An 18,389-nucleotide genomic window follows, 5' to 3' on the forward strand; every position below is an offset into this window, starting at 1 on the left:
AAAACAGACAAATTATTTTCCAAAGTATTAAATGAATCTAACTTATTACATAGTCCATCACCAAAACTACAGTACTTTCGAAACTAAAGCATTGAATCTTGAGACAATGACACTTATTAAAACACAAAATCAAACTAGCAAACTAGCTATAACTTAACCTCAGCTTGTCAGAATTGCACTCATTATTCTAAATCCTTCACAGCTACAACCATAAGGCCTTAAAACATTTTTTATTACTCCCACTGATCAAAACCTTCTAGCAATCCCATCAAAGAAACATGCTTGTTAAATTCTCCAATAGGCAATGCTTTAGTTAATAGATCAGCAAGCATCATTGCAGTGCTTATGTGCTGCACTTCAATAACTCCCTTCTTGACCTGTTATCTGACCTTAAGAAATTTCACATCCATCAATCGTGAAGCTGAGGTATGCCTATTATTCTTGGCAAAGAATACAGCCGAGTTGTTATCACAAAACATCTTAATAGGCCTCTGAATCGAATTCACAACCTTTAAATCTATCAAAAAGTTCTTTAACCATGCTGCCTGTTTCACGCCTTCAAAGCAGGCTGCAAATTCAGCCTTCATAGTAGATGTAGTTATAACAGTTTGTTTTGCACTTTTCCATGAAACTGCCCCTCCATTGAGCATGAAGATATAACCTCCCGTTAACTTCCTGTCATCCACATCTTCAGCCAAATCTGAGTCTATATATCCCATAAGTTCCAAAGAATTGCTTCTGTCATATACCAACATATGAGTTTTGATTCTCTGCAAGTATTGCAGAACCTTATTGGCTGCCACTGAGTGTGCTTTACCTAGATTTGCTTGAAATATGCCTAGCATGCCAACAATAAAGGCAATATCTGGTATTGTACATATAGTTGCATACATAAGACTTCCAACCAATGAAGCATAAGGTTTAGATTGCATTTTCCTTATTTTAAAATCAGTTTTTGGACATTGATTCTTCGAGAACTTATTACCTTTATTGACTGGAACTTGACCATTGTTGCAACTTTCCATATTAATTCTCAGCAATACTCTGTCACTATCCCTTTTGAGATAAGCCAAGAAGCTTCCTTTGTCTATCTCTAACAATCTCTATTCCTAATACTTAATGTGCTTCACCAAGGTCTTTCATCTCAAAGTTATCACTCAACATTCTTTTAGTATTTTGAAGCAATTGAGGACATGAACTAGCAAGAAGAATACCATCAACTTAAAGCACCAAGAAAATAAATTTGGATCCTGAGAACTTAATGTATATGCAGTCATCCAGCTTATTTTCCACAAAACCTTGTGCAGAGACAATTTGATCAAATTTCAAGTATCATTGCCTTGATGCTTGTTTTAAGCCATACACTACTACAAAATTATCTATTGATGGTGGTCTAAAAACCAACAAGAAACATACATTACTGTTGGATATTATTCAAAATCCGAGAGAAAATGGATGCAGTGGCAGATATAATAAGCGACAGATTTGCCAGCGTCAGAAAATGAATTTTCCGACAGAAAATACTCTAAAACTGACAGATCTTGTGTCAGATATAACCGATAGAAAATATATTAACAATGAATAAATAAGAGCATTTTCTGTCAAATAAAACCGACAGAAAATACATATAACAGACAGAACTTGTGTCTTCTATAACCGACAGGAAATATTAATAATGCATAAGTAAAGCATTCTCTGTCGGATAAAACCAACATCAAATATATTAATAATAAAAAAAAATAAAAAGGACATGAAAGGATTCTCCATTTTTCTCGTTGAGCATTATTCTCTCCTTCTGCTCGAAATAATGATTAGAATGTGAAAGTGCTTAGCTGTCATTAGAGTAAATATATACCTGAAAAACGATTCCAAATGATCCAGTACCTACAACACAATCTGCCATATAACTGATCGTCTGTAATTAAGAACAAAATGAACACTTAAGAATACAAAAATAAATGGAAACTGAATAATTCTTCAGAAATTATAGTGTTCACAAAGAGCCTCAATTGTTAGAACCTCTTTTTGATGAACATGAAAAAAAAATTGACTAAAAACAGCGTTCATATAAAAAATTGTAGCCATATCAATTCTCAAAGATGTGACCCCACATCAATCTCATATAGGTAATGCTAAGTGAGAATAGCCTGCTCTATTCATCTTAAACATAAGATATTAGCATTATTAAGAATAGCGATTCACCCTCTACGTCTTACAAGAAGCACACTGTCTTCCATCATAGAAATGAGTAAGGATTGTGTGTTTCTTTCTTTGAGTTTTCCTCAACTAGTTTGCCTATTGAACCTAGACGACCATGGGATCTCCAATTAGCTAGGTTATGTTTTCGTCAAGTTATAACTCATCGAGTTGGCTTTAAACCCATTCCCCTCGATGTAAATGCCACTTGATCCTTGGATAGGCCTTTTGTCAAAGAATCAACAATATTCTCCTTAGATTTAATATAATCAATGGAAATAGTTCCATTCTTGAGTAGTTATCTAATGGTCTTATGTCATTGCCTTATATGTCTTGACTTCCCATTATATTCAGCGTTTTTGGCTCGACCTTGTGCAGCCATACTATCACAATGTGTACATATTGCAGTCACAGGCTTGGGCCATAATGGAATATCTTCTAGAAAATGTTTAAGCCATTCAGCTTCATCAGCAGCTGTATCTAAGGCTATAAACTCTGATTCCATTATCGAACGTGATATACACGTTTGCTTGGACGATTTCCATGACACAGCTACTCCACCCAGTGTAAATACATATCCACTTGTGGATTTACTGTCTGTGCTCCTTGAAATCCAATTTGCATTACTATATCCTTCTAATATTGGGGGATATTGAGTGTAATGCAAACCATAGTTCATTGTATGCTTTAAGTATCTTAATACCCTAATTCCATTGATCTCTTCTAGGTTTACTTGAATACCTACTTAGTCGGCTTATTGAATAAGCAAGATTAGGTCTTGTACAATTCATAATGTACATCAAGCAACCTATAACTTGGGTATACTCCAATTGAGATACGCTTTCGTCTTCGTTTTTAGTAAGTTTATGAATAGGATCAAAATGAGTTACTGTAGGTTTACAATCATAATGTCCAAACCTTTTTAGAACCTTTTCAACATAATGTGATTGAGTGAGGACGTATCCATCTGAATTCCTTAGAATTCAAACTCCAAGAATCACATAAGCTAATCCCATATCTTTCATATCAAAGCTAGAATTTAGCATTTTCTTTGTGGAGTTAATCACATCTTTGTTTGTTGCCATTATAAGCATGTCATCAACATATAGACATACAATAACATAAGCATTTTTCGTTTGCTTAACATAAATGCATTTATCACTCTCATTGATTACAAATCCATTTGTAATCATCTTATGATCGAATTTTTCATGTCATTGCTTAGGCGCTTGTTTGAGTCCATATAATGACTTAATCAACTTGCAAACTTTCTTTTCTTAACCTTTGACAATGAAACCTTTAGGTTGTTCCATATATATTTCTTCATCTAATTCACCATTTAGAAATGCAGTCTTGACATCCATTTGATGTATCTCGAGATTGTACACATACGCTATAGCTATTAATAACCTTATAGATGTTATTCTAGCTACTAGTGAATAAGTATCAAAGTCTTGACATCCATTTGACGATACCCTTTGGCAATTAAACGAGCTTTATACTTGTCTATTGTACCATCCGGTCTCAATTTCCTCTTCAAAATCCATTTGTGTCCTATGTGTTTATTTCTAGGAGGCAAATTAACCAATTCCCGTGTATTATTTTGCTTGATGGATTCTATTTCACTTTGAATAGCTTCTTTCCAATAAGGGGCTTCAGATGATTCTAATGCATCCTTATAAGTCTGAGGCTCTTCTTCGGTTATAAAAGTGAGGAAAGCAGGACCAAAATCCTTTGCAATTTTTGCTCTTTTACTCTTCCATGGTTCCAAATCTTGGCTTTGAACTCTAGAAGTTGAAGCATGATTATCGTCATCATTTCTTGTAGTAACATCATGTACTCTTTTGTTCAAAACATATGACCTATCTTTATAAGGAAAAAATTCCTCAAAGAACTTAGCTTCTGTAGATTCAAGTATAGAATTTACATGAATGTTTGCAATTTCAAATTTATGAACCAAAAATCTTTATGCCGAACTATTATTGGCATAACCAATAAATATACAATCCACTGTTTTTGGTCCAAGTTTTTGTCTCTTCGGAAGAGGCACTTGGACTTTTGCAAGACAACCCCACACTTTCAAGGTTTTATATGTAGGTAACCTACCTTTCCAAATTTCATAAGGGGATTGATTAGTCTTCTTATGTGGAATTCGGTTCAAAATCGTGTTTGCAGCAAGGAGTGCCTCACCCCATAAATTATGTGGTGCACCAACATAGAATTAATCATATCCTTCAATATACGATTTTTTTGTTCAACCACTCCATTTTGTTGAGGAGTATATGGTGTTGTTGTTTGATGTATTATTCCATGTGTTGAACAAAATTCTACAAAGTCATTAGATTCGTATTCACCACCTCTATCCGATTTTAAGACTTTTATTCTTTTGTCTAGTTGATTTTCGACTTCGACTTTAAATGTCTTAAACATGTTTAAAACTTCATCTTTACTATGAATCAAATAGATATAATAGTACTTGCTACAATCATCAATGAAAGAAATATAGTATTTCTTTCCTCCACGAGTTGTGTGGATTTGAAATCACAAAGATCACTATGGATTAAACCAAGTATTTCGTTGGATTTTTCCATTGATTTATATGAGTGTCTTGCATATTTAGATTCTGTGCATATCTCACATTTAGATACTTTGTTCATGGAACATTTGGGCAATAGGCGTAAGTTAACCATTCTTTGAAGAGAACAAAAATTAACATGACTTAATCTTGCATGCCATAATGTAGATGACTTAATCAAGTAAGCAGAAGAAACACTAGGCTTGTTATTATTATTAATAGTATTAGCAGAAAGTACATTCAATTTGAAGAGCCTCTCAGCCAGGTAGCCCTTTCCCACATACACCCCACCCTTGGTGATTACAAACTTATCAAATTCAAAGACTATTTTGAAACCTTTGTTACTCAGAAGCCAACTAGAAATCAGATTCTTGCGAATATCAGGAACAAGTAGAACATTGGTGAGTGAAAGCTCTTTTCCATAAGTAAGTTTGAGCATCACTTTTCCCTTCCCTGTAATGGCAGATGCAGTTGCATTCCCTATGTACAGATTTTCTCCACCATCAACGGATTGGTAAGTAACAAATAAATTCCGATCAACACACACATGCCTTGTTGTTCCCGTATCAACCCATCAGTCATTGGAATTAGTCAATAAATTGACTTCAGATACAACAACAAACGTGTTTTCTGCAACGTTTGCTTGATTGGAACTCCCAGAATTCTAATCCTTCTTGTGGCAACAATCATTTGCCCTATGACCTGTCTTTCCACATACCTAACAACTTCTTTTGATTTTCTTGAAGGTTTTCACTTTCACAACAATCAGTGTTTTTTTTGCAGCATCCTTGCCTTTGTTTTTTTATGGTGCCTTGCCTTGTGTGAGTCACCTCCTTCCACAACATTAGCTTTTACCTCCAGCGATGAGACATCATACTTCTCATTTTTGCAATGATCCTTATCCACACGCAGTTTGAGAATCAATTGATCCATGCTCATGTCTTCAGTTAGATGCTTCAGATAAATCTTAAAGTCTTTCCAATTCGAAGGCAGTTTCTCTATAATAGAGCCAACCACAAACCTTCTTTCAGACCAAGATTTTCTTCATCTAACTCATGAACAATCACTTGGAGTTCTTCAACTCGCTTGACAACAGACTCAGTGTCACTCATCTTGTAATTCAAAAATTTTCCAATTACAAACTTCTTGGAACTTGCCAATTCATACTTATACTTCTTGTCCAGAGACTCCCACAGTTCATTCGCTGTCTTATATGATGAATAAACATCATATAGGGAGTCATCTAAAGCATTCAGAATGTAGCTTCTGCATAGAAATTCACTGTGAGTCCAGGTTTCTATAGCCTGCAGAATTTCGGCAGGAATATCTCCCTCTTCTGGTGCTTTAGGGGCCTCCGAAGTAATGACATGACTCAAATTCAGAGTTGTCAAATAGAACAACATCTTCTGTTGCCAATGTTTGAAATCAGCTCCCTTGAATTTCTCAGGTTTCTCAACGTGTTGCTTGATGACACCAACATTTGATTGATCCATGGTTTCAAGGGAATAAAATTTCTGTCTTAGATTGTTAAAACCAATCAAATGTCAAGTATATAATATATAACAATTGCACAGTTTATTTCGAATAGAAATTTCACAAAGATATAATATATCTCACAATAAACAATTAATAAAATTGAATAATAAATCACAAAACACTGACTTGGTTAGGAAGATAGAGACTTGCAGTAGCAATCTCCTAAGACAGAAATTCGCCTCTACACCAGTGCAGTAGTTCAACGAACGTCTATCTTGCATGATACAACTATCTAATCCAAGTTCTTGCACTCGAATTTAGATTCTTGGCGAATTGGTTGTGGTGTTTCTTTGTGAAGTATGTGAAAAGAAGCGATGGAATTGTTATTCGGTTTCTAATCTTATGGCCATATTTATAATGGCGTAATGAAGCAGTTAAAGCCGTTCATGTTTATCTTTAAGAATGGTTGTAACTGTTCACGTGATCAATTTTATCATTTCAGAAAAAAAAAAAAAAAAAAAAAAAAAAAAACTAAATGCAAAAATCAAATGTAAAAATGATACTTGTGTTTTTCGTCCATCTGAGCCCAAGGCCAATCTTTGACATTTATAAAATATGCACCAAAACCCTCCAAGTCTAAAGCCCAAGGTCCATGACTTTGGCTCAATTTCTTTCAAACCATAAGTGTGGAAACACACTTATAAAGTGGATCTTCAAAAGAGGAATGGGCGATGTGGGACTAAAGATCCCACAAGTTTCACAAGTTCCAACATGATATACTACCACGTGATATTATGTATTAATAAAAAGAGGATATATGGACAAAAAGAATTTATATATCTTTATTTTATTAGCACATGACATCATTGTGACAATGTACTCATGTTGTATATGTCCTTTGTGTTAAGAGTATCCTACATCGATGGATGAAAGTCTAGTAATAGAAAACCAACTTATGTGCCTAGACATAGTTTAGGTATTACAAATAAAACATACTTTTTTTTATTATTTTATGAAGAATATTACATCATAGCTGCATTACATCACATACAAATAAAAGAAACTGAACTTGTTTAGCTAGTGCTTTATTATAGGGCTACAACATGTTCTACATGTTATATGAAAATACACCTTAATCTACATATGCAAAATACCCAAAACTGTATAAAAATATTTATCTTAACCATAATGAAAGAATCAATCACTAGTACGCAGCGGCGACAATGGCAAATGGCTGCTGCAATCAGTGTCCCTCACCGCTAGAGCTAGGACCAGATTTGTTCCCTCCTAGGGTTTCCGACTCGGTGAACGCATGACCCCTTCCGTCGCTCGGACCTTCCTTCACAGTTCCAATATACAACCCATCAAACACACTCTCCATCTCCTTGTCTATGTTCGCCAACTTAAGAGAACGAGCCTCCGACGTACACAAAACCAAAGAGCTTACGACAAGGACGGCAACAAGGAAGGAGAACAAGGGTTTCCAACTTTTCGCCATCTGGAAGAAGAATATATTGCGAAATGTTCGATGGTGCTTGATCAGACTATGCTTCTGGCCGGTGTTTGAGTTTTCGGTTTGATTTGGTTTGGAAGAAGCGAGTGGGGATTTGGGTGCTATAAATAGTAGTGTCCGAGTGTGTGGGGAGGAGGTGGGAATGTGAGCTTCATATTTTTGACTTGGGAAGGAAGAAATGTGTGGGAAAGTGCATGGATTTGTTCAAACTACACGAGGGTTAGTTGAAGACTTGGAAGATTCATTTGGAGGACGTAATCTGATGGACTCATATACAGAAAATTTAGTCTAAGTTCGGAGGAACGTAGATGTTGAATATTAAATTTTCGTTGACCGGAGAAATTTTTTGTTACAGTTAACTTTACCTTTTGTCTGTTGATTCCGCCCGCCAAACTGCCTATGTAAGATTGAAGGGAAGGAAGACTGCAAAAGGGTCGGAGGGCCAAAGCCCACAAAATATCGATCCAAAACTAGCTGTTTCTGAATCTGCACATAACTTGTGCGGGGTAGCCCAGCCCAACTAAGTATATTTAAAACGTACAAGAGCGCATACGAAACTGTGACTCATGCGGTTAAGAGCACTCAGCACCAATTGCTGTTTTGTTCCCGTCTACTCGGTCTTGAACGGCCAGGTGGACTAGACTTGAAGATGGGCTGAATCGAATTTTTATCTAATTTTCGATTGGTTGATGTCAAACCTTAAAAGTCTCAATTAGCTATGGACAACTGGACATTGCTTGTCTCTGCCACGAAAAGAGTCACCTATTTGTACAAATCATGGTTTGTAACATGCACAAATAACTCGTCAAAGCCATAAAAGGCCTTTTTTTTTTTTTTTTTTGGCAGACGTTTCAAAAATGTGATGGGCGTATTTGTTTGATAAGTCTCATACGAGTGAGATCAACGTAGAATCAAAATGTTATACTTCATAAAATCAATTTTATACTTTTGTGAAAGACGTCTTACAAATGGCGCTCCTACTCAAAGAAATAAGCCAAATAATCTACTTCATATTTGATCTAAACTCTTGAATAAAAAGGTGAGTGGAGAAACCTTTTCCACAAACAGATTTGAATTACGGATCAAATTTTCTTGTTATAAGTAGAATCCGTACCATATAACAAGCTAATTTGACCTACCAAATTGGACAAATTTGTGATTTTATTTCTATACCAAGAATATTGTGACAGAATTGTAGGGGAATTTATGCGTCTGTGGGAAGCTACAAACCAAAAACAACTTTAGAATCCTGGGAAATTACAAAAGGTAAGCAGCGGTGAGTTGAAACATTGACATATGGAGTTAGGTGGCAAGTCTTCATACGGTGCCAGTGCCAGCGAATTCCAAACGAGCACAATCCACAACTGGTTCAGAATTCAGAAGAGCAATGAGTAATGGTCTGGAAATTCTTGGTCCAAATGGAATAAAAATACACCTTGAAAGGTATGCATGCCAACTGGCCAACCAGAAGACCAAAGAAAATATTTGCTCATCACTCACCACATTGGTTTTCGTTACTGCGCGCATTGGTTGAATTTCAAGTTTTGTATAATAGCGACAATTAATATAATAATGATGTTCATCACCAGCTTAGATTGGTGAGCAAAACTACACTCAAAAACTAAATGCGAAAGAAAATAGAGAATCTGACAAAAAACTAATTTCAAGGAGACCAAAATTCTGGAAGTTATACTGGCCAAGAAAAAAGAAAAGGGGGATTGAGCAAAGGGACGGCACAAAAGACTAAACAGTGAGTTCACCAACATCTATCCATTCTCTCTGTTTTGTTGTGTTGTAAGCTTCAACGTTTTGCTTGCCGCCAACGACATGCGTCCAAACCTCAGTATCTTACTAGTAGAAATAACCCGTCGCCTGTCGGTCACGGGTGAAGATACTGCAGCTCTGTGTTTTTATGCAGTACGTGCCCATGGAATGGAACATGTAATCGCTTATCCACAGATAGGTTTTATGCCTTTTCATGTAAAAGTATAGAACTTTGCACGTACAAGGTTATTTTCTTCTGCAAACTTGAGAATTGATGTTTCATATCTACGTCCTATCCATGTGCCCATATCATGCACTTCATATTAGAAGGAAGAGATTTGCCATGTGGCAAATATTATTGGACTGGTGACTCACTTTACATATACGTGACAAACGTTTATTAAACGTATAGTGCAACTGGCAAGGGAAAATTTATGTATTAAAAAATAAATTCTTGGGTCGAACACTCACATAATTCATGTGGCTCTACTTACAAAATCAAAAGAGACCCCCTATATTTGGTCTAACCGGCTCGAAGTTCGTCTCACATCATACGTCTGATGTAGTCCACCAAAGGGCAAAAGTTTATGCTTTTGAGCTTATGTCTATTTGTAGAAGCGCATAAGTATTGGGTTAGTTCATAAAAAAATTATTAATATAGCGCTAATCACTTGTTTACACACAATGTTGGCCCATCATATGAAAATTACCTTGCACAAAGTTAGTCAAATGTCTTTTATAAATACCGTATAATGAATCTTTACCCGTTACAAGAGTATTTACCTAATTTTGTGCACAAACCTTTGTAATATTATATAACAATCTTCCTATATTTTGTCTATTGACATAACTTCTATTCTTTCTTATTAAAAAGGAAAAACTTCGAAGGTTTGCTTCATTATTAACTTTAAACGTGTATGATTGTACCCTCTTGAAATTTTTACAATTGTCAATTTGTGATCAGTTGCTTTGAAAAAGTGAATCCGTTATTGGTTGTTGCAACATACATTCTCATAAACCAAAAATAAATTTTAGGGGTGGGTTCAAAAAAAAACCAAAAATCGGAAAAAACTGGCTGAACACCGAACCGAAATCGGAAAAAAAAAATTAAAAAACCGAACTAAATCGAACCTTATTGGTTTGGTTGAGGTTTTGGAGGTTCAGAAACCGAATTGAATCTCTTTACACTTTGTAAATGTATGCCCATTTTTGTGAAACTTTGTTGCCAAGTTTGAAACTAAGTCTAGGGCTTTTTCAAGGAGCATACTTGGTTCAATTAGGGAGGATATTTCATTGGTTATAAAGGAAAGTTTTGGAAGGCTTTAGAACTTGAAAGAGCTTCTTTATTTGTTTGTTTTCTGAATGGATACGGTGATCATTTTTCTTTGCAATTGAGGTTGTTGATAGCATAGGAAACATATGTTCTTATATATGTACAACTGCGTTCCCACTTTCCCCATTTTCTTATTATTAGTCTACCAACAAGCCTCATTTTCTAAATTCCAAATTAAAAATGATCAAGTTTTATAAAATAAAATAAAACTAAAACCAAACCAAATAAAACCAAACTAAAAAAAAAAAACAAACCGAAAAAATCTAAAGAATATTGAACCTAACCGAAGCTTCGGTTCGGTTTCAATTTTGGCAAAACCCACCCCCCCCCCCCCCCCCCCCCCCTACAGATTTATGGGAGCAAATTTACAAAAATCTACAAAAATAAATAAATAAATAAACAAACAAAGTGAGACTAACGCTGGTTTGGTGTTAGTGAAAGCACTTTCGATGCCTAAGTTAGAAAGAGTGTAGGAAGTAATAAGAGTGTAGTGAGAGTTATAGATTAATGAAATAAAGTGGTTGACCTTGACTATTTATTGAGAACTAAGAAGTTAATCCTAGCATCCAGGTTCGTTGAACCTGTTAGCCAAGTGTTACCAAGTCTACACATCGATAGAAGAATATTCCTCAAACCCCTAAAATATGCTTTGGAGAGTTTTATCATGCTAACAGATTAATGAGCAAGACCATTATACATCAAGGGTGTTTGATTGCGCCGTGTGGCGAGTGGTTTGGACCGTTTGCAATGAATTGGATCCCAACTCCTGTTGATTGTAAGTGTCTAGGACTTTCATAGAGAATGTAGCCCATTAACCCTTGAGGATTTGGCCAACGATCTTTACAGAAAATGTGGCGTGTTCTCGTTGGTCGGAGTATTTTACGTTCCCGCAGGCTTCACCAGTTCCGATATTTTACTGGAAACCCTACTACTTGGATTTGGCTATCTCTGACATTGAGCACATAATCTATTGAAACATAACAAGATGCCCATTCTGAGAATGCAAGCAAAAATTACAACAGAAACCAAAGCGGCAGCAAGCAGTCTGGCAATTCTCCAAGAAATACGAGTGCTTCCAATACATACGACAACTTGGTCCTTCTCACTCAGTTCCCGTTCGGATCGTCTCAATTTTCTAACCTATTACTACACTCATTCCTCTTGTCCTTTTCCTATTCACGCCCATTCGAACCTGCCAAATGCATGCCCAGAACCAAGCCTTTTATTACAACCGTACCCTCCTTCGATTTCCCTTTCTGTTTGTTCGTATTCGCCAATCGAATCCTCCGGACCGCCAATCACAATCACCACCTCCAAAATTCCCCCCGAAACAAACAAGAAACTGAAGCAAACCCAAATTCCAATACATCAAATTATGGAATTACAGTGCATAATGATTCAGAAATTACCTTAATTTACACAAAAAGCTTCAAGATCTAACAAGAATTACAGATCCAAATTAGGGAAATTTAGAGGGGAAAACCCAAATCTAAAGAGGGAAAATCCAACTGCAATTACGAAATATATAGATATATAATTATATATATAATTTTATTTTGGGGTTTAGTTTCTGATCATCTTCCTCTGTTTGCGTAGTTCATCTTCTCGTAAAACCGAATCGAGAAAAGTGAGAGCGACAGATTCACTTCGTCCTTTCCCCACCGAGCGCTCGGCGGCTTCGGGTTCGGCATCGGCTTCACCGGAGCCGCCGCCGGTGAGAAAGAAGGGACAGAGCTGGAGGAGGAGGAGGAGGCCTTGCTGAGACGCCAGATGTAGTGGGCGTGAAGCCGCCGGAACCCGCCGAGAGCGAGGACCACAGATCTCAGCTGCTGGCTGCTGCAGCCGGTGTTGGCCCAGTGCCTGGTGCATATCAGCTCCCAGAGCCGCTCATCCTCCGCCGTCTTGTGCCACTGCTTGCTCACGCACGACGCCATCCCCAACGTCCGCGCATCCACGTGCTTGAACACCTCGAAGATCAGATTGTCGTCCAGATTCGAAAACCCCGCCCCTTTCAGCTCATCCTGGTCAACGCAGTCAGCCACCTCCACCTCCTCCTCCTCCATCTTAACCCTCTTCATCTTTACATCCGCCAAGCTCTCCGCCGCCGCCATCGAATCGTCCCCCGATGATGCTCGCTTCATCGAACGATTACAACCCACCAGTCCGAATCTTCGAATCGATAGCTTCCACTCGGGGGTTTTTAAGTAGTTCCGGGAGGATTTGGTGGGGAATCGGAAAACCCAGAGCCCAAATTGTATGAGCTGTGGGATGTCTGGAAAGAAGAGGTGGGTAATATGGAGGGTGGAGTGTGTGTGTGGAGTGGCCCAGTGGGGACCTGTTTCCGTGCGTTTTCGAAGACGACAATTTTCTGAAATGAATGCGCCTTGTTTTGGTTTTGGCTTTCTGTCTCTGTATTGACGAATATGTCCTGCTCCTCCCACTTCTTTTTACTCTGCCTTTTCTCTTTTACCTGCCTAATTTGTTTCTTTCTCTGTCCGCTTGCATCTGTTGTTTCCTGCGCTAACAACAAAAATTAAATTAGATTAATATAAAACGTGTGGGAAACTGTGTCGTAATTTGCGCTTGAGATTAAATGTCAAAATGGTCTATGTATCTTACCTTATCGCTCACTTTAATCTTTGTGTTTTTAATTTAACCAAATTGATGTTTACCTCAGTCGATTCTAGATACTCGGTTAAATGACCGTTAAAATTGACTTGTGCCTTGTAAGTAAGAGGACAAAAATGTAACTTCATTATAAACCCATTAAATCCATGCAAGATCAAACGATTGAGATGACCTTCTCATGTGCAAAGCACATGTCGATTCTAATGGTCCTTTAACGCATTGTCTATTGTTGACTAACAAAGGTATACACAGAGCCCATTTGGCCAATTTGAAAACATAAGGACCAAATTGACTAATAAAGTAAAATACAGGAACCATTTTGTCATTTAAACCTTGCATATATAGGGCCCGTTTGTTTGGCTTCACTAAGTTTCATTGGACTAGACTAGATTAACTCTTAGTGTAGTACTAGTGTAGTACATCGTTTGTTGTGATAATGAGATTAGTTGGGACTCGCCCAGACTAACGGCATCGCTAGCAGTTCTTAGGGAGAGTCCCCGAAAACCACGGGACTAGTTAAGACCTGCTTCGTCCTACTCCCGTTGCTCTGCTAGTGTTCTCTCTGCAACCACAGCTTCATTTTCTCTGCGACCGCAACTTCATCTTCTCTGCAACCATAGCGTCCTCTCTCTGCACACATCTGCACATCTTCGCAAATCCGCTCAAATCACAAAACCCAGATTCGCTGAGATTGCAAAACCCAGACACGAATTGCAAAACCAAGTTCATTTGAAGCTCTGCAAAACCCATATTTGATAGGAAAATTTTGTGGCCTGAAATCCAAAAAGGAAATAACCAAAACCAAGGGTGCTCTGCATACCAAATTCCTTTTACAACTTTCGAGAGAGAGATGGAGGTTCTAGATAGGGAAATTGGGGCACAATTTTTTTTTTTGGATCCATTTGGTGCACAATTGTATATGTACAGAGTTCCTTTGTTTTCGAGAGAAGGAATGTAGTTGAATACAAAAAAGAGAAAGAAAAAGAAAAAAAAATGAAAAAAGAGAATTATTTATTATTATTTTGGTTATTAGTGTGACAATGCACCAAACGTTACATTAAATCAGTCCAGCTTAGTCTAGTCTAAGTCAGTCCAGCTTAGTCCATGAGCTAGTTCAGTTCGAGATAGTCCAGTGCAACAAACGCACTCATATAGGTTAAGATCGGGGACGCATACTTTTCAAAGCTCACTCGGTAATGTATTTCTACGATTCAATCGATTATCTTTTGTATCTTTCCTTAAATGTTATTAACAAAAAAATCACCTAAATCAACAGACATATGACTAATGGATTAATTTAGGTTTCTTTGTAGAATCATATCTGTCTATTTTATAACTACAAATAAATATCTTAGTGATTTTAGATTTGTCTAATATTTTGTAAAGATAATCTATGAGTGATAGATTGAAATATAAGTAGCTCAAATCCTTGAAAAAGTTACGTAATGAGAGCAACAACAACGTATTACAAAATGTGTAAAATTCTGGTCCGTATACACATGTAACTTCTAAGATAGTTGTAAGAAAATTTGAAAATTCTTTTAATCCTATTTAATATTGAATGAAACAGAAAATGAATACGTGAGATTGACAAAGAACACCTGTAACAATGACACGTGCCATTAAATTCCACCTAGAAATTCGAAGACATTTTGCCAAGATTTTTTTTTTTTTAAACGACATTATGGTAGGATAACTACGTCTACGTATACTTATACTAATATTTTTGGGAGTAACCTTGTTAGGTTTTATAATCCTCTAAAGTAGGTGGGAAGCTTTGGTTTAACTTGTTATGTGCTTCAATTAGACAACTGCACATGTGGACTTGGCTTTACATTTACTAATGGAACATGGTTTGTATATATTTTTTAGTACATCGATATTTTTACATTAAGGGATGGGGAGTTTGGCAAAGTCACATAATGAGCAGCTTAATTTGGTATTGAATTCATCATCTATGAGATTCAAATCTAAGACCTCTCACTTCCAAATGAAAAAAAATACCTCTAGATGGTAATACTGAATGACGTGGTTTGTATTTAGATATGGCAAAAATGATGCATCATCTTGTAACATGTCATTTATGGAAAACCTCAGAGAGCGTTAGGGATGGAGGGGAAGCGAATCAGGCAATGCCTCCACCACCCTTTGTGCTGTTTTATTGGTTGGTCACTTTGCTTGGTCGAATGAGCAATCTTTTGCTGAGAATTAACACACCTCAACTGAAGTTGAGGCGTGCTGGCTATCACCCGAAGGTGACGTAACCAAAGTGTGAGTGATGTAAAAATGTGAATAATTAAAACTGAAACTAGAACTTAATTAAACTAATAAAGTGAGTGCGCAGTAATGGGTAGAACCCATAGAATACAAATATTCAGAGCATAGCTAACAAAAGAGTGCAATCACAACCGGGAAAAAACCTACATTTATTTAGATATGTCAGAATCCGCCGGAGTTTACTCGTATGCCACAAAGAATTTAGCTATCTAAGACCTGGAAGGGCGAAAGATAGAAGGGTGAGTGGGCACAAAAACAAAGGTTTATAAAATGCATTTATTTTCTGAACATACTAACCCTCGCTGTAAAACATGTATAGTTTCCAGAAAAATCATACTACGTATAAGTACAAAAACGATAGTAAATAACAATAATGCTAGAATACGCCAAAATACAATATCTTAATAATAATAATAAGGCTAGAAATACGCCAACTAAGATACCACAACAATAGCATAATGAAAACAGGTTGCTCATCAATCTACGCTAGCACACGAGTTCATGCAAATAGTTTATGATATGAACATGATTGTGGTGCAATGTATAAGTACGCTCTAGTGCTACAATCATGTGAAAACTAGCGATAATCGCAGTCACCTACGAGTCGGAGTTGCCTAATGCAACTTGTATGATAGGATTGGCACCTACTTAGATCCAAGGCAAGCGTGCGGTGCAGAGGTGAACATACACGTGAAAGACTAACCCTGGCCCCAGACGAGCATTAACACCGGGGTGCAGTAATGATGAGCAGACTATATAAATATAACCATGCCATAACAATTCAATAATAGTAAGCTTACCTGAGCATCCTGTAGGATTATTTTGACGTTTCACGACATTATAATATTTCTTATAACATATTAAATCATGGCATAATAGGCGTAAAATCAATCTAAAAATAATAGTAGCATGATATGCATAAATCAATTCAAAAACATTTATGGAAACTATAAAGTTTATATATATATATATATATATATATATATATATATATATGAAAACAAAATGCTCACTTACTGATATGTGGTCGGATCGTAGCCTCCTAGCCTTGCTTGACCTCGTACGTCCTTGGGATAATTTTCACCTATATGTGAAATAACTAAACTAATAAATTAAATAGGACATATTAAAAAAGGCTAGGTAAATCTCCCATACTTTGCTCAAACAGAAGGTTTGAATATATGAAAATGATCTACACGATGACATGGACCTACACGTGTCAACCACTCACCGGTCGGTGGCCGGACGAGCCCTCACGTGCCGGCTAGCCCATGGCCACACACGCAAGTTAGTGGCTAACATAGGTTAGGAATATTCCGTTAGACTTGACGGAATATTCCGTTAAACAATTAACAGAGTTTAACGGCATTACCTGACACCGTTAGAATATTCCGTCAACTTTGATGGAATATTCACCGTCTTCTCTGGTGGACCTTTGCCGGTCACCGCCATCTGGTTTCATCGGTTTCTGGGAAAAAAATAAAATCTTCATAACTTGCTCATTTTTTAACCATTTTTAACAAACTTTATATGGATTTGAAGCTCTTGAAGAGTAGAACAATTCTATACCTTTGGAAGTCCAAAAATGGACGGGAAATGGCTTGAAAAAGCCTCAAAAGTCTCGGCCTAAAACTCAACTCCTTGAACTTGCTTGCTTTGACGTCAACTCGACTCCAAACTTAGTCTAAAGACCCTAGGGAGTTGTGTAGAAGCTTCCCCACATCCTAAAACCTTGTAACTTGGCCTAAAACTCGTCGGAGGAAAACTCACCGAGTCGAACCTTATGGGTTGGCTAATCAAAACTTGGTCATTTCACCATCAGCTGGTACAGCTGGGTTCGTGAGGATTCGAAGATCACGATGGTGGTGGTTTTATGCTCGATATGTGAAGTTTTGATGTCATTCTAGAGGGTTGCACGGAAAGGGAGAGTTTCGGTGAGAGAAAAGGAGAAGAGAGAGAGAGAGATAGAGATTGAGTAGGCAGTCTTTGATTGGGGGAGAGGTGTGATGAGTGGGTTCTCTGATTGGTGAGGGAATTGTAGAGAGATGTTGATTGGTGAAGAGTACAATGAGGGAAAAGGATTGGTTGTGAGTGAAATGGGGGGCACGGGTCCATTTAAAATGAAGAGAGGATATGGTTTTTCAGATTTGCACTGTAAAAGTACTTAGACAATCTATCCCCTTATAAAAAACAGTATTTCCCACACTAAATAATTAGCACGCATGTGTGTACAAACTTACCCATTGATAACACACTTTAACTGAGCGTAACTTTTTCGTTAAAGCTCTGATTCGGGTCTAACTCACGCTCACGCGATCGTAATGGCGAGTACTATTTAATTACTCTACTAGGAAAAATAAAATAAACGCTGAGTAATACATCAACGTCACTTTGTCAACATGGGCAGAAATGTCAATTTACACACTGGGGAAGAAATTACATAGAAAATTAGAGACGGGTCGTCACAAAATCGCCTATGAAATTGACGTTTCTGGCACCCACCCAACTTTCTTGCCCAAGTCAACCCGATATTTATCATGTTTCCTTCATCTTTTCTATGTTTTAATGTCTCCCATTAGGTTTATTACGGTGAAAATTTTATTTAAACTTATATAATTTTATTTTTT

At 37.0% G+C, this 18,389-nt stretch overlaps 1 protein-coding gene, 1 long non-coding RNA gene and 2 pseudogenes across 3 annotated transcripts; all 4 read right to left on the reverse strand.

The window, feature by feature from the left end:
- Positions 1-380: 380 nt before the first annotated feature.
- Positions 381-932, reverse strand: LOC148695232 (secreted RxLR effector protein 161 pseudogene; annotated as a pseudogene).
- Positions 933-5,489: 4,557 nt separating this feature from the next.
- LOC148695233 (uncharacterized) lies at positions 5,490-6,264 on the reverse strand (annotated as a pseudogene).
- A 5,936-nt stretch (positions 6,265-12,200) lies between these two features.
- LOC137717545 (F-box protein GID2) lies at positions 12,201-13,230 on the reverse strand. Its single transcript, XM_068456943.2, has one exon. The coding sequence runs from the start codon at positions 12,996-12,998 to the stop codon at positions 12,432-12,434; it is 567 nt and encodes a 188-aa protein (XP_068313044.2). The 5' UTR covers positions 12,999-13,230; the 3' UTR covers positions 12,201-12,431.
- A 522-nt stretch (positions 13,231-13,752) lies between these two features.
- LOC137716825 (uncharacterized) lies at positions 13,753-17,856 on the reverse strand. 2 transcript variants are annotated; one of them, XR_015965724.1, is made up of 5 exons: positions 17,332-17,856; positions 17,135-17,230; positions 16,780-16,846; positions 15,910-15,978; positions 13,753-14,125 (listed from the first exon to the last, which is right to left on the reverse strand). It is a non-coding gene; the product is annotated as an uncharacterized LOC137716825 (long non-coding RNA). The 2 variants fall into 2 exon arrangements; XR_011065749.2 differs by lacking the exon at positions 13,753-14,125 and having other exon boundaries at positions 15,782-15,978; positions 17,332-17,855.
- Between the last annotated feature and the right edge of the window lie 533 nt (positions 17,857-18,389).

This window comes from Pyrus communis, chromosome 8, assembly GCF_041283825.1.
Source record: "Pyrus communis isolate YQ-2024b chromosome 8, ASM4128382v1, whole genome shotgun sequence".
Classification (NCBI taxonomy): domain Eukaryota; kingdom Viridiplantae; phylum Streptophyta; class Magnoliopsida; order Rosales; family Rosaceae; genus Pyrus; species Pyrus communis.

Coding starts and splice junctions, on each gene's coding strand:
- LOC137717545 (XM_068456943.2), bottom strand. CDS start 12,998: ATGAAGCGAGCATCATCGGGGGACGATTCGATGGCGGCGGCGGAGAGC.